The sequence below is a fragment of the Hipposideros armiger genome, unplaced genomic scaffold (assembly GCF_001890085.2).
Source record: "Hipposideros armiger isolate ML-2016 unplaced genomic scaffold, ASM189008v1 scaffold_573, whole genome shotgun sequence".
In the NCBI taxonomy this organism is placed as follows: domain Eukaryota; kingdom Metazoa; phylum Chordata; class Mammalia; order Chiroptera; family Hipposideridae; genus Hipposideros; species Hipposideros armiger.
Genome location: NW_017731923.1, coordinates 348,584 through 364,727, shown reverse-complemented (window position 1 = coordinate 364,727; position 16,144 = coordinate 348,584). Strand labels below are relative to the sequence as shown.

At 42.1% G+C, this 16,144-nt stretch overlaps 1 protein-coding gene across 2 annotated transcripts in view; it reads left to right on the top strand.

Annotated features, from left to right (window-relative positions):
• Window positions 1-372: 372 nt before the first annotated feature.
• STX6 (syntaxin 6) overlaps window positions 373-16,144 on the top strand; it is a 32,025-nt gene continuing 16,253 nt past the window's right edge. Inside the window, exons 1-4 of one of the 2 annotated variants that reach the window (XM_019624052.1) lie at window positions 373-855; window positions 11,002-11,171; window positions 12,952-13,046; window positions 15,640-15,702. In XM_019624052.1, the coding sequence (XP_019479597.1) occupies window positions 821-855; window positions 11,002-11,171; window positions 12,952-13,046; window positions 15,640-15,702 (363 nt within the window). In that variant the 5' untranslated portion in view covers window positions 373-820. The remainder of the gene's footprint in view (window positions 856-11,001; window positions 11,172-12,951; window positions 13,047-15,639; window positions 15,703-16,144) is intronic. The other variant, XM_019624050.1, reaches the window with a different exon arrangement.

The window sequence follows — 16,144 nt, the reverse complement described above, 5'->3', positions numbered from 1 at the left end:
CGGTCCACAGGAAATCTTGAAATCGCCCTGAACTTTTCTCATCTACAAAATGGGAATAATAATACCTTGTCCCCTACACACTCTATTGAGATAATGCATAAACAGCCTTTAGCCTGTTGCTGGACACATAGTGAGACCTAAAAAAGTTGTGCAACATTATCACAGTCAGATCATGTATATGAGCACGCTTTGCTGTAAGTCGAGGACAAGATGGATTTTTAAATTACGTTATCAAAATCAAATATTAAAAGTGAGTAGAGAAAAGTTAAAAGGATTGTGCAATTCAGGTACTACCTCACATCCTGAAAACCTACCTGTCTTCCCAGGAGAGAAAAGACGGCTCCTCCCCCTGAATCCTGAGGTGCGGGTTGAGAGGAAGACTGGCCCTTCTCCATCGCTCCCAGAGCCCCGCCTCCAGGGTCGAACGACGCTTGCCTAGGCCCCGCCCACGAGGAGGCGGGGCAGGCCCTGGTCACGTGAGCGCGGGTGCGGAAGTGGTGCAGCGGGCTGTGTTCGTGGTTGGCCCAGGCCGTGGGGCCTCGGGGGCGGGGTCAGGCCGGCCGGACCAGCCGGGAGGAGCTGGGGGAGGAGGCAGCGGCGGGGGCCGGCGCCGGAGTCTGGGATTCGGTCTGCAATCCCACCGAGTGCTGGACCAGCGGCCGTCCGCAGCACCCCGGACTGTGCGCGCCCGCTGCTCTGGGTTCCCCAGGCTGAGGCGCCGGCGGCTGCGGGAGGCCAGTCGGGTGGGCGGAGGGAGGATCGGAGGGCGCGGGCGCCCTGTGCGTGGAGCAGGCGTGAGGCGGCTGGGGGCCGGGACGCCATGTCCATGGAGGACCCCTTCTTTGTGGTGAAAGGGTGAGTGTCGCCGAGAGTTCCACTGGAGGAGGAGGTGGCGAAGCTGCCTGCCCGCACCTCCCCGCTCTCCTTACTGGAGGGGGGAGGGGAGACAAGTTGAGGCTGGGGAGGGGACAGTGGGGACGACTTAGCCATCAGAGCCTTGACCAAGGGTCCAGAGACATCCCCTCCCCATCCTACCTGGACTGTGAAATCCGTGCCTCCGACCAATCCCTTGGCGAGGGGGTCCCCTTTGGCCTGTGCGCTGTGGTGTAACTTATTGGGGGGGGGTCGAGTGCAGCAGCTCGGCAGGTGGGTAGGAAGACGCGGGTCCCAGCTCTAGCGGAGCATGAGGCCCTGCTTCGAAGGAGGGAAAACAGCATCTGGGCAGGAAAAGGGAAATGGCCCTCCTGAGCTTTGTAGTTGGTGTTGACGGGGGTGAGCTCCCATTGTGCATTGAGATCGGAGCGCTGGCCGGCAGACTGGTGGGACCACAGCAGCCTGGAGGCGTCCGAGCACGTTTGCAGGCTGGGAGGCAGGGGCGGTGTGGATCTGGGAGGCTGGGGAGGGTGAGAAAGCTCCGGAAGACAGCTCAATTCAGTGGGGGAGTTTTTATTGAGTCAAGGGAGGGGAGGAAAGCAGTCGTTCATACTCAATGATGATGTTGGAAGGAAAACAAAATGAAATCAGCCAAACTAAACTTTCCTCGGCTTTCTATCAGCACCGGGATTTTCCCACAGTGCTAAAGGAAATGAGTGCTTTCTTTTCATCTCCCTGATTTCATCCAGGCTCTTTGACAGGTTTCCCCACTTGTTTTTCCCTTTGAGCTGTCCTGACTCCATCTTTGATCTCTGGATTGTTTGGAGATAGAAACTTTAATAGCACTTTGTAACTGTATCAGCTTTGTAGCCATGACACAAATGCAAGCAAGATGGATTCTTATGTTGTTACCACTTGTCAGCTTTGTGTCTTAAGTGTCAAATAAACAAATCTAGGAACTACAAAATTCCCAGATGATCAGTACTAAAAACCATAAAGTGTCCCTTTGCTTTCAACTAGCTGCTGCTCGCTTCCTATTTGGGTAGTGGTGAAAGCTGACCAGGTACCTGGGTGTTTATTTTTTTAGGTGAAATGTTATTATCCATGATACAGTAAAATATATTTATACATTTCTTAACATTTCCCTAAAAAGGTTATGTTTCACCTTACTTTCAGGTTTTTCTTCACCTTTAATTATTTCCCCATCTTGACATGGCTTCTTTATAGCCTTAGTTATAGGACTTCTGTTCAGCCAGACATCAGCTGGCTCTCCAGGCTGATTGTTCTATAATTTAGTTGTAATTTTAATGTGGTCACAGGAGGAGGCGAGCATAGTGTTTATCTACTCCACCATCTTGGATCCCCCTTCGACCTCACCGTACTTTAATTTAGATGGGAAAATGCCGAATTGTAGATTTTTTAGTAATCTGTCACTCTCTACCTGGAAATTGTGTTATTCATTAGAATTGATTTAGGGATTAACTTTTAAATGTTAAAACTATGTGTTTTCCCCTGAATGAAAAGTTCTTCATGCTTAGGCTGCAAAGGTTATCACTGGCCATGGAGACCAGAGAGAATCAGAAAAATGTTGTTTGTTTGATTTTTAATGGAATTTGTGAAAATGCTAAATTGGTGTGCCATCTGGGCTTTTTTTTTTTTTTTTTCCGGAGAGTATCCAAGACAGTCTCTGCTTGCTCACTGATTAGATAGCACTGCTTTATTGGAACATTGGCCTGGAGTCTTGGTTGATTTTGACATCATTTTATTGCCCTTAATATATCTGAAGGAAATGAGATGCTGAATATCTTCTGCTGAACAAAGGTGACTTTAGCCACACGGGTGTCTCCAGACTGGCTGTGTGACAGGCTACTTGAGGAGCCATGCACTTGTCATTATTAAAAGTATTGAAAATGCATCACACAATGTAGGAAAATTAAAGCCACCTAACTGTGGCCCTTAGCCTAGTGGCTGATAGTCTAAACTGAGAAATAACTGGCCACGAAATTAGGTGGAAATGATTAAGTGCTGAAGTGAATGCTATAGAAGATAAGTGTCCCAGGAGTTTGGAGAAAGGGGACTCACTAGGGATGGTTATGGTTGGAAAAGCTTTTGGAGGTAGTAGTAAGTCTTGAATTAGGTTTTGAAGATGGGTAGAATTTAGATAAGAGTCCAGATGAGACACAGAACTGAATTATCAGAGTCTCTAATTGGTCTTCCCTCTCATCTGCCCTGGGTTCTGTTGGATCAGTGCTATACGAAATATAATGTGAGCCATATATGCCATTCTACATTCCCTAGTAGCCACCTTAAAAAGTAAAAAGAAAGAGGTGAAATGAATTTTAATGTCATCTTTAATAGGTTCAAAATATTTTAACATATGATTAATATACAGATGATTAATGAGATATTTTACTTTTTAGTACTAAGTCTTCGAAATCTGGTGTGTATTTTGTACTTATAGCACATCTCCATTTGGACATGAAATTTTCATCAGAAATACTTGATCTGTATTTAGAGTTGATTAAACTTAGAGTTGAAAAAATAGATTCACCTACCCAAATTGTTCCCAACATACTTAAAAGTTTTCTGGTAATTGAAGTGCATATCAGTTTTTAAATTTTAAATTAAAATTTTAGTTCTTTAGTCACACTAGTGAATTTCCAGCATTCAGTAGTCACATGTGGCTTCTGTATTGGGCAGCACAGGAGTCACTTTCCTAGAATCCAAGAAGGGGTTCCCTACTTAACATCACTTAGTGGCTGCCAGTTGCCTACAAAATAAAGTCCAAAAGCTTCGTGGCCTGCAGAAGCCAGTCCTCCTCTGCCCACAGCTCAGAGCTCCGGCTGTGCCTGCCTCAGTGCAGTGGCCTTGACCACTATCCTGCAGCTCAGCCCGCAGGCACCCTCTCTGTGCAGACACTCACCATGGTGTTTACACTACGGTGTAATTCAGACCTCGGTGCCTGCACCTCCTGGGTCTACTGGTCCCCTCCGTCCCCTCACCCATCCCATCAGTGTCGCCGCTCTAGTTTATCCTCTCGCCTGTTCTCGCTGGGTGAGCGTGATGGTTCCCGTTGCTGCAGGCCCTCCCTGTGTGTCTGTGCACACCTGCACCCCAGTCACTCTAACCCAACTCTCTCTCGGGTGCTTTTCTGTTTTCCAGTAATTATTCCATATTTCTCACCCTGTGGCGGGAATCTCTGCCCCTCCTTTTTCTTCTCCTTCCTCCTAGCCCTCCCTCACTCCTGACTCGGCACTCTCTCTTCTTCAGTCTCATGTCCATTTGGTCATCGTGTCCAATCGGTGTCACCACTGGGATCTCTCTGGAACCTTCTCTAATGTTTTAGTTTTGGTTCCTCTACCCTAGTTCATGTCCTTGTCCTCTCCCACCTGGATGCTTACAAGCAGTTTCTTGAGCAAGCATCATACTGCAACCAGCTATGGCCACAGAGACACCATCAGGTCATTTATCCTTCAGAATTCTTCATTCTAAACTAGTTACTGCGAGCTGAGGGCACAGGATGAGCAAGCATCCCCTTTCCTTATGGAACTCACATTCCAGGGACAAAGGAACAAACACATGGTATATCGGGGTGATCACTTCTGTGAGGAGAACAAAGCTGGGCAAAGGGAAAGCAAACCTGTATTCTGGGTGTAACTTTTCTTTTTATTTGACTTTGGGAGGCGGTGAGGTTTGGGGTAAGAGCTGAGCTTGAGTCATCAGGCTATAACCCAGGTTGGAATCTCAGTTCTATCAATTATTTGGTGTAATTTTTGGCAAGTTAATTATCCTCTCTGAACCCATTTCTTCATGTACAAAATTGGCCTAATAATACCTACTTTATTGGTCATTAGGATGAAATGTGTTCATACATGTAAATTGCCTAGCTCAGTTTGGGGCACATATTCATTGTTCAGTAAACATTCTCTATGTTTTCATCTTTTGAGAGGAAAGACCATGTCTTATTGGTGTTGTTTTGTGTGTTTTTTTTTAGTAACACTTGAAATAATGTTAAATTAATGCATGCTTATTTTAGAAAACTTAGGAAATAGAAATATTAAAAAAGGAATAAAAATTTATTGAAATGCCACCATCCTCTAATAGTTTAAAACCTTGGTGTCTTTTTTATCTTTGTTTCTATTAATGGTTTTATATGATACTATCAATCAGTTTTTGATCTCTTATTATATATGTTTATGTGCTAAGAACCCAACAGGAATTGTCTTTTTAATCCTTATGAAGTAGGTACTAGTACTATTATCATCATTTTACAAATGAAGAAAATAAAACTTAGAGAGTAAAGAAAACTGAAAGAAATACATACTTCAAGTTCCTAAGTTTGTAGGTGGAAAGGCCAGGATTTTCATATATGTGTATTATTATTAATACTCATTTTAGAAATTGGGATCATCCTGTTTTATAACCTTTCCACCTGTATTATTTTATATCCTTAAAATGTGGCAGGAAGCGCTTTTACTGACTGCATTGTATTTTGTCATGTAAATATAATTTATATGGGTAACAATATAATTTATCACCCAGGATGACATTTATGATGTTTCTAATTTTTCACTTTTATGATTAATATAGTGTCAAGCCTGCTTGTCACAAGTCTGTATCCCGGCTTCTCTTTTCTCCCATGGCCTGTATTCCTGTAACAGAATTGCTAAATCAGAGGGCAGGCGCACGTTCAAAGCTTCCAATGCATATTCCAGATTGCCCTCTAGAATACACCCCCGTCTCCCCTCGACTCCCCATCCCCACCCCATTGTGTGAGAGGCCGATTTCCCTGATCCCTTCCCAATACTGGGATTCTCATATCATCATTAATTTGCCAAGTGAAAAAGACGGTATTTGAATTGTGTCATTTTCACCTGGGAACTTATGCTGTACTTGTTTGATGAGTGAACCCATTTTAAGTTTTGGGTTCTGTAGTTTTTTCCCTTTCTTGTTGACAAACCTTTAGAATTTACAACTTCTAATCAAACAGGCCACTGAAAAAGCCACAGAATTGAGCCTTGGACTGTTGAGTATATTGGTACCAAGTAAGCCCCTCCTCTAGGTGAAAGGCATGAAGGTGAATGGCTCTCTAATGTTTTGCTGGTTTGGTAGCTTTGTGTGCCTGAACAAGAAGCGTTTTATTTCCAGGTTCTTGGCTGTGGATCAGTGTTGAAATAATGGCATAAGTAAGCAGATGAGCAAGATGGTATGCGTTATCTTGTCTTAGCCTCTCTCCATCTCTTGCTGTATACACAGCCTTTTTAACACTAGAGTATGAGCTCTATTGAAGGCAAGCATTGTGCATTTTATTCAGTGTTGAGAAAAGCCTTTTTATTGGTATAGTCACTGTGAAAAAAGAATAATCCTTGCAGAGTAATTTTAGTCCAGTACAATTGAATGCAAGTCAAATCTCATTTCCTACTTTTAAAAAAATCGGAATCAGATGTTTCATTGTAAAAACAACTTTGCAAACATTGGTTATAAGTGCATTGAATGCCTAATACTATATTTGGTTCCAGAACTTGTAGTTTTAGTTTGGAGAACATTATGCAGAATGTGAGAGTGTATGTGAAAGACAATCTGCATTGTGTGTCAGATTTTGGAATAGAGTTGGAATGCCCTGGAGATTGAAGAAAGGAAAGACCACCCTGCCCCCGCCCCGCCTCCTCACCCTCAATGGGAATGTTGGTCAAAGACACTTCAGTGATGCAAGGAGGGCCTCAATCTGGACCTTAACGGAAATGTCCACTTTTCATTTGCAGAGATGTAAGGACTCTCCTGGGCTGGGGGAACAGCTAGAAGCCTAGAACCAGGAATGAGAAAATGGAGGATAGGAAGACAACCTGCTACCGGAAACCGAATTTATTTTAGGGAGAAATCAGGCTGGATATTAAGGCTGACCAGTTTGGTGGAAGAGGAGCCATGGAATACCCAGCTGAGGAGTTTAAATTTAACCTGTTTCCTATCATACATTCTTAATCAGCAGGCAGCTTTAACTAGCAGTTACTATTCACTTGCCTCTGGTCAAACAACTTTTCAGGGCTCAAACTCAGGTCTTCTAAGTCCATAAATCTGTTTGCCTGGAGCCTTAGCAAAGATGGAATTGAGGTCTTAGTAGTGAACGGGCCTCCAGCTCAAGAGTCAGAAGAGCTTGAGGCAAGAAGCCAACTTGGCTGGGCCCCAGCTCTTCTATTTGCTCAATGAGTGCAGACTAGTTATCTTGAAAGTTCCTTCCAGATCTAAAATCCAATGATTGAGCTTAAGTAGAGGTTGTGCAAGGTGAGAAATAAGAGGAAGAGTGGAAGATGATGCTTGTCTAGACAAGTTTTGACTCTTGGAAAATAGTGGCACTATTTACTAAAATGGGGAAGTTAGAGAAGGAAGCAGATTTTTTCCCCTGCTTTATCTTTTTATTTGAATACTTGCTTGTTTTGTTTTGTTTGTAGGGAGGATATGGTTTTAGGCAAATGGAATGGTCCTCTAGGCAACTGAAAATATAGGAGTTAATTCTGAGTAAGTGGTTAGGGCTGGAAATGCAGTTGGGGTCAGAAAGGCACGTTTTCAACCTGTGTGTTGATAGGTATCTAGAAGCTGCAAAAAGGCTGCTGAGGAAGAAACATGGGGACCAAGTGGAGGAAGAGGAAAGACAAAATTGGTAGAAATGAGAAGAAAACAATGTCACAAAGCCAAAGTGAGAGTTTCAAGGAAATACATCTGAAGGCTATAGTGTTAGGTACACTGAGAATGAAGATAAGTTCAAGTCACGGCTTTGACCTGCAGTGGCACTCGTGGCAGTGCTACCCCAGGGGAGTTGTGGAAACAGCAGCAGGTTGAGGTCAAAATTGTATGGAACTGTAGGTAACTAAGCAAAGACAAATTTTTTCCCCCACAAGTGTCGTTGTAAAGTTACTTGCAAAGTTTACCCACCTAGGAGTGGGATTGTTGGGTCATATGGTGAGTGTACATTTAATGTTAAGGAACAGCCAAACTGTTTTCCAAGATGGCTGTACCGTTTTGCTTTCCTACCAGTAATGCATGCGAGTTTCCGGTTACACCACCCCCTGGTCAGCACTTGGAGTTTTCAATTTTGTTGTTTTCTTTTTTAAGCCATTCTATGTATGTAGAGGTGTCTCATTGTGGATTTAATTTGCATTTTCCTGATGACTAATGACACTGAGCATCTTTTTGTTTGCTTTGTTGTCATCTGTCTTCTTTGGTGAAGTAACTATTCAACTCTTTTGCCCTTTTTTTTTAAAATTGGCTTGTTTTCTCATTAAGCTGAGAGTTTTAACATATTCCAGATATGTCCTTCATCAGATGTGTAATTTGTGCAGGTTTTCTTCCTGTCTTAGTACACATTTTATTATTCTCTGTGTCGACATGAAAGCGTGCATGCAGCACTTCCACTGTATTGTGGAATAAGGTGGTTGTCTCCAGGATAAAGCGCTTCTGAGACTGAGTTGCAGCTGAAACAGCTCCTTCTCTTCCCCACACAGAATCTCATTTTTACTTGAAAGGATAACTGACAAACTGGTTATTAAGACTTGAATGTGTTCTCAAATCTCAAAATTATCTAAAAACTACTTGAGATAGTCTCTTAAAAATGAATGAGGCGAACCTGTCACTTCATGGAAAACAGCTGACAGTATTTTTGCTGATGATAACATTAGAACTCCCCCATTTTTAAAATAGAATTTTGGAAAGCTTGTATCAACTACTGTTATCTTAAAAATTCCCGATACTTAAGTTTTTCTGATGAGATTGGTGATGCTGTTACCATATGATTGTGGGTACTGTGCAATGGAATGAGTCAGCGTTTGAAAGATCTGTGATACATTTTCAAATGACCTGTACAGGATGTTATAAAATCATATGTGGGTAAAAGATCCATTCAAAATACATTGTGATGTATGAGAGTTCAAAGTCTATGATACAGTTTCAGGTTCCACACTGCAACTAACCTTTAAGAAACTGCCACTTGTCACATTTTGGTATGATGCCAAAAAGAATATCCACAACTATCTACAAAAACTATTAAAATACTCCCCCCTCTCCCAACTATATATCAGTATGAGGCTGGAGTTTCATCATATACTCAACCAAAATGTATGTCAACAGACTGAATGTAAAAACATATGAGAATCTGGCTGCTTTTCATTAAACCAGATATTAGAGAGATTTGCAAAAATAAAAATGTTAAACAGTGCCACTCTTATTGCTACATTTTTTTGTTTTAGAAGTTATTTTTCACAAAAATGTGTGAACATGTAAATTCGTTATAACTTTAGTTGATAATTTTTTTTAATGTTTCTTTGAATTTCTATATAAATTTCTTTGGAGTCTTCAATAATTTTGAAAAGTGCAAAGAAGTCCTGAGTCCCCCAAAAAAAGAGAAAGAAAAAAGTATGGATTGCTGCTTAAGAAAATGTAATTCCAGCATCGGAGTTGTGTACTGGTTGGTGATGGAAAACATGATATGCCCTAGCCCGAAGCTTCTTAGGTTTGAGGTTCCTAGTTCTCAAAAAGGAATTTTTATTGGGCTGGCCGAGTGGCTCAGTTGGTTAAGAGCTCGCTCAAGAGTTTGAGCTCTGAGCAACAGCGGTTCGAGTCCAGCCTGAGCTGAGCAGCCGCTGAGCTGCCAACAGGTAGCAGGATGGCTCAGCCAAAAACCAAAACAAAACAAAACAAAAAAAACAAGGAATTTTTATTTACAGAGTTGATGCATTTTATGTTCTTTAAAATGAGATATTGTTATAGTTCCCTCTTTAACTGTCTTCCATTATCATAGATGATATTAAACACTTCAGATAAACCAATTATGTGCTTTTATGGGAAGATCTGTACCCCTTTCTGCACCAAATCAGCCAGAAACCTCAATGACAAGTGAAGATAGTAAAGTTATACCTCATTTACTTAGTCCTTCCCCTGTTTATCTCAAATAGAGTTTCTCGTTAGTGCTGGAAGTAAAGGCTGACATGAGAGAAGACTTACCTAACCCACAAACTGGATATCACCGTACCTTAGGAGAGTCATTGCTGACTGTGTAGCTCAGGGATTTATTCAGCCCGGGCCCGATAGCTAGACGTTTAACACTGAGCCTTTTCATTCTCGTCAGTATTCCGCAGACTGAGATATTGTGAGGCACTTTCCTTATTTTTGTTGGTGCTTTCTCTCCTGGTACTTGAAATGCCAGCAGGAATGCGATGCATGCAGAGGCTGTCTTGACGCTGTAGACAGCAGACACCCTGATTGAACACCCGGAAGAGCTGGTTAAGAAATCACAGAATAATCAAAGCAGATCTCTTAGTTTGAGAGCAGTGAGGTTATTATCTTCGTATGCAGGAGACCATGTGATTATAAAATGACTCCTTTTTGGCTTTTATATGCCATTGTGTTAGATTGTAGCATTTAAATGGTGGCTATTGGCCCAATGGTGGGGGGCACGCTTTTTAAACCTGGTGACTATATCTAAGAGCATCCTAGATGATAGTACTTACGGCCTAGTAAACAAGAGACACAGCAGTCTGCTCCCCCGCATTGCTTAGTCCAGGGAAGTAGATATGTGTAAAGCTAATAATATTTGGAACTCTTCTAATGAGAAGATTAGGTTTAAAAATGCCCCAAATAAAAATACTCAACCCTTAAAAGCCTAGCTGTGTAAGAGTAACCCTTTCTTCACCCCTTGACTCCCACCCCCACCCCAAGAAAAGCTGTACTAAGACTGCTACATCTGAATATAAATTACTATCCCACCAAATGGCAGCATGTGGGAAGGTTAATGGCCCTTTAGTTAATTTGTAGGATTGCTTCTTACACGACTTTAAGCATAGTCTGTTCAGAACAAAATTAGATTTTTGTGTTTCTCAAACAAACTTGGTATTATAGCTAGTTAAATAATGGCTATTTTATTCTGAACCTCAGCTGAGAACATAATCCTCAGACTGTTGCTTTAAAGTTTTGAACTTTGATATTTGTCCGTGAAGAGCCTTCTATGAAGACTTAACAACACTTGTGGGAATGGCGGTGGACGAGGGTGGTGTGTGACCGTAAGTGTTCCCTTAAGTCACACGTAGCTTGTTCATGGAACATGTCCTGTGACTGCCATCCTCTCTCTCACCCCGGTCACAGAGAAGTACAGAAAGCAGTCAACACTGCCCAGGGGCTGTTTCAGCGATGGACAGAGCTCCTCCAGGACCCCTCCATGGCGACGAGGGAGGAAACGGACTGGACCACCAACGAGCTGAGGAACAACCTCCGCAGTATAGAGTGGGACCTCGAGGATCTGGACGAGACCATCAATATCCTTTTCTGTGGTACCTGTGCCCTGTGGGGCCAACAGGCAGGCAGCTGGGCCAGTTTTTATCCAGCTTTTATCAAGCACATAAGTTGTGCATTTCCTTTTACAATCGATTGATGCTGTTTTATTTGTACCACGACACACTTAAACTAATTGCCCTGTAAGCTAAGGGAGAGTAGCCTGATTCTTCTACAGCATGGGGCATACCCTGCAGTACAGGCAGCGTCGTACAGTGGTTATGCCCTCGAGTCAGGCTGTGTGTTCAAATCCCGGCCAGCTAGTTACTGTGTGACTTAGGGCACGTCACTCTGTGCTCCAGTTTGCTTTCCTGTAGAAAGTGGGGATGATAATAGTACCTAGCTCCTACGGTGGTTGCAAGTTTAACAGGTAAAGAGCTTGGAATGGTGCCTGACACACACTGAGCATCTATGAAAGTGTTAGCAGCTGTTATTACACAGAGGTACACACAGACCCCTCTTACACATTGGTAATGAGAGAGCAGAAGAAAGTCCTTGTGTAGACTGCCCTTGTCCTGTTCAAGACGTGACGTGACACTGCCAGTGTCTCCTGGAGAGGCACCTGTGCCCTGAAACTGCATTTAGTAAACGCAGGTGTGTTGTGCTAAGTTATGCTGTTGATGTTAAATAAGTCCATTGATGTGACTGATGAACCAGAAAACTGTAAAAGCTGCGTTACGTGGCCTTTTCCACTGGAAAAATCCCATTTAATTAAAACTTTAGGTTGAAGACATGCTGGTTGCATGTTTGGAGCTTTGCTTTGTTCTTTTCTTTCATTGGGATGAAAACATCAAGGAAACCAGACTGTTGGGATCCCTCCCTCATCAACACAGGATCTCTGCATGTAATGTGTGGAGAGCCTCGTTTCTATTCATCGTAAGGACCCCAGGCACCTTTGAAATTATTCAAAGACAAGCATGTTCTCAACAGAATATGCTAAGGGTGGGATCAAAAGCACAGTTATAGGGAGTTACGTCTTCCCTTGAGATGGGAGGGAAGAGAAACAGATTGGGGGAAACAGAAATTGTGAGAGAAACAGGACAAGTTTTAATAGATACTCAGAGATACTGTTCAGTAAATAGTTATTGAAATGTACAGTGTGCTGGACATTTTGTTAGTTTCTGAAGCTGGAATGAGAAGCATAGCAGCGTACCAGCCCTCATGGAATTTACAGTGGGGGTGGGGGGGCGGGTAGAGAGGGCTGGGGGCCCGGGAAGCAGACATTAACCCAATCACAGCACAAATATATACTGCACACTATGAGAGGAAAGTAGAGAACCTTGCGAGTGTCTGAGCGGGGCGGCAGGACTTCCCTGAGGGTGAGATCCGGAAGCTTCACTCTAGATTAAGAAGCAGGGTGAGCTTCTTGACATAAGTGGAATGGTTTGGAACGGCAAATGAAAAAGGCTTGCGAAAGGTATCATGGAAAGGGCGATCTGAAGTCAAAAAAGAACAGATATGAAGTGCTAGCAGGCATCTGAAAGAGCCCACCCCCTGGCTGTTGGTCAGCTAGCCATGGGTTTCTGTGACCCAGGCAGGGCTGTGGCTCTTAGCCTGGCAGGTCATCTCTGCCTTGGGGCACAAGGGTCCGCCTATGGCTGTGGGCAGAGAAAGTCTGAGAATGGTTCGTGTCAAGGTGACCGTGTGGTCAGAAACGTTGGGCCCGACTTTATTGCTTGCCTGTGAGTGAGTCAGTAGTTTAACATGATGCTGTTTGTTAGGTTTTTGATGATGACACGGCTTTACCTTGACTTTTTGACCCACGCATAGTTGAAGCCAATCCTAGAAAATTCAATCTCGACGCAACTGAATTGAGTATAAGAAAAGCCTTCATCACAAGTACCCGGCAAGTCGTCAGGGTAAGGAACGTGATGCTGTCGTGTTATATGCGTAAGAAACGGCAAACTTCTCAGAACTCTTTCCCTTAATTTTACACTAACAGGTCAACTCGGAAACCACTTTTTCGTATGAATTAAATATCAGTTTCCCACATAGAATTCCTCTAGGTGAAAAAGAAATGTCTTCAGTGTTGTCAGACTTATTTCTTAGAGCAAAAATGAGGACGTAGACGGCTGGCTTTGGGAAGTTACTTCAGTGGGGTCCCGCTTGTCTGTACCTCTCATTCCCGCAGACCAGTTACCGTTTTTCCTCTTTAGTTCTTAGTACACTCTATTTCTGGGCAAAAGGAAGAATTACTATTGTAGAAACCATTTGGTTCCTTGATGGATTGGTAATCACTTTGCATTGGGAAGAGTGAGTCTTCCTGGGTTTGGATGGCGGCCTCTTTCACCATCTGAATTGCTTCTGGAACTCTTGCAACCGTGTTACTAACATTTCCATATACAGCTGCTTGACAGCCATGCAGGAGATATCCAGAGCAAGCAAGCATCTATCTGAGTGTAAAAAACCAATCCAAGTGAATAAATACTTAGTCTCAAATTATCTTGATAATAACCTATTGTTTAAAAGCCTCAGAGAAAATGTCATTTAAGTGAAATCTTGTATCATTAAGCTATGTTTGCATTTTGAAACTATAGGGCTAAAGCCATTTGATTAGCATAACGAGATATAAGACAACCAGCTGTCTTTAACATATGTACTAGAAAGCAGCTTCCTTGAATAAAAAATCTTGGGATCATATCAGTGCTGACATATGGCTTTTAAGAGGCATCTTAGGCAGGAACCTTGGTATATGTTTGCCAAAGATTTTATGTCATGTGATTTCCTTTGGACAAGATTTCAAGTGGTAGATTATCACTGAACTTTAAATATTCTTGTTCTTTGTTTTATTCATTAGGTGCCTTTCTATATACATGTATCTGAATTGCTTATAAATAAACCCACATCTTAATGGGGGCAGTAAACTTTTTGGACCTCAGGTGCCCCCGTCTATATAATAAGCATTTGGATTAGACACTCCTAATTTCTAGCCGGTTCAAAAAACTATTCTGATAAGGAAGTCCCAGTGTTATGCGACGTATTTTTTGGAAAGGTAAATCATTCACCAATTATTTATTTTACAAATGTAGTTTGCTTTTTTATTTTTTGTAATAGATTTTCTGAAGGACACTACTGTAGGTTTGTAAATGATGCCTTGCTGTGAAGCACATGTTCTTGACCTTAATCATTAGAGTTGTTTTAATTGAAATTCAGAGGTCAATCCCTTGACAGTTAAGTTAGTTGTTATAATTGGAAGTAGAATCCAAAGTTTGTTTTCTAGTATCTGAAAAGTTTTTTTAAAGTGCAGTCTTCGAAAGAAGTATTCTAAATCAAGTTCATACATCCTTGAAGTCCCCCTGGAGTTGAGATCTAAACCATACTCAGCTGTATGATCTAGCTGAACACTTTAGGGTTTTTAATCATTCTTGTTTTAACCTATGACCCCTTTTTGGGAGGCTGTATTTGCCAGTGGAGGGTTAACAGTACCTAACGGAGCTTTTGCTGACCTGAGTTTAATCAAGTCCAGCAGAAAGCCTGTAGAAGAGGACAGAATGGGCGCTCTGAAAGTTGAAGCAAAGTGGTTCTTATTTGGACTTCCCACAATAGGCATTATGAAAGCTGTGACACCGTCTAATCTACCATTCGCTTGTCATACATAGGTCTTGGAAGAAGTTTCTAAAAGCCTAATACCTCAACATTTACATCTATAAAATAGTCTACTTGCCAACAGAAATTTATAAAGTACTTTGGCAGCCTTTAAGAAAAATTGTATTACAGTAATCATTATTCAGCTCAAATCATTTTGTGGTTAAAAATGGCAGGTAAAATGGCTCATATTTTAATAAAGTGGCTTCATTGTAGGTAACGGGTCCATTCATTTTTCTTTCCATTCAAAATTATTTCTGGTGCCACTCTGGATATTCTGATGTTAGAAATAATCTATAATGCATCCAACTCAAAAAGAAGTGACTTGTTATATCGCTCTTCAGAAGTCTTCTCTGGTGTTTAATGGTAATTATTCTAAAGTGCATGGTTTCTTACATGTAATACATAAGAAAATGCTAGCCCTTGAGCACAGGCTTTTGTTTACTCCAGAACTGCCATTTTTCGACTATGTAACCTTGAGAAAGTATCTTAGCCTTTCTAGATCTCAGTCTCTTCGACTGTAGAACAGAGATAACACCAGCTTTACAGGGTTGTCGTGAAAATTCAGAGATAACGTGCGTAAGCATGTAACAGTGTTTCTGGCCTATGGTAGGTTCCCAGGAAATGCTAGTTCCCTTCCTCTTTGCTCTGATTTCAATTTAGTATTCAGGTTACCTGTTTTTAAGGGGACATTTTTCTTATTATTTCCTTTATTTTTGAGGCTGAAAAAGCCAAACAATGCTATCTTTTCGCCAAAAAAAAATTAGTAACTTACACGTATTTTGCTTGTGTGCCAAATATTAACCATGATTTTTTTTTCATCTAAGGATATTCATTTATTTTCTGGTCTTCTACTTATCTCATTAGGACATGAAGGATCAGATGTCAACTTCATCTGTGCAGGCATTAGCTGAAAGAAAAAATAGACAGGTGAGTAAACATATGAATCTACAGTATCAGAGAAGATACACAGTTAGATATTGGGAATTTAAAAATGCTGACATCTGTGTGTCCTGTGATCGTGCAGAAGCCCTGTGCATGCTGAGCCTGGAAGGAGGCTGGCGGGTTTTGTGTAAGTCTAGTCACCTCTCTGGTGACTGCCCCTGCACCACAGTCACCTGTTCCTCCCTTGCACCCGCTGCTGCTCTCCTCTAGGATTCATGGGGCCCTGTGCTTCTTTACTCCTATAGTCCTTACCACCCAGCCGTTTATTTTGCACCTGCTGTGTCAGGTGCTGTTAAGGGCTGTTATTGCTTAGTTTCTTGTCTTTTTTCTGCTGGACCCCAAGTTCCTTGAGAATGAGGAGAGATTGGTCATGGGGTTTTTTTTATTTCTACCTGCTGTTACATTGCTTATCTCATAGAACTCACTA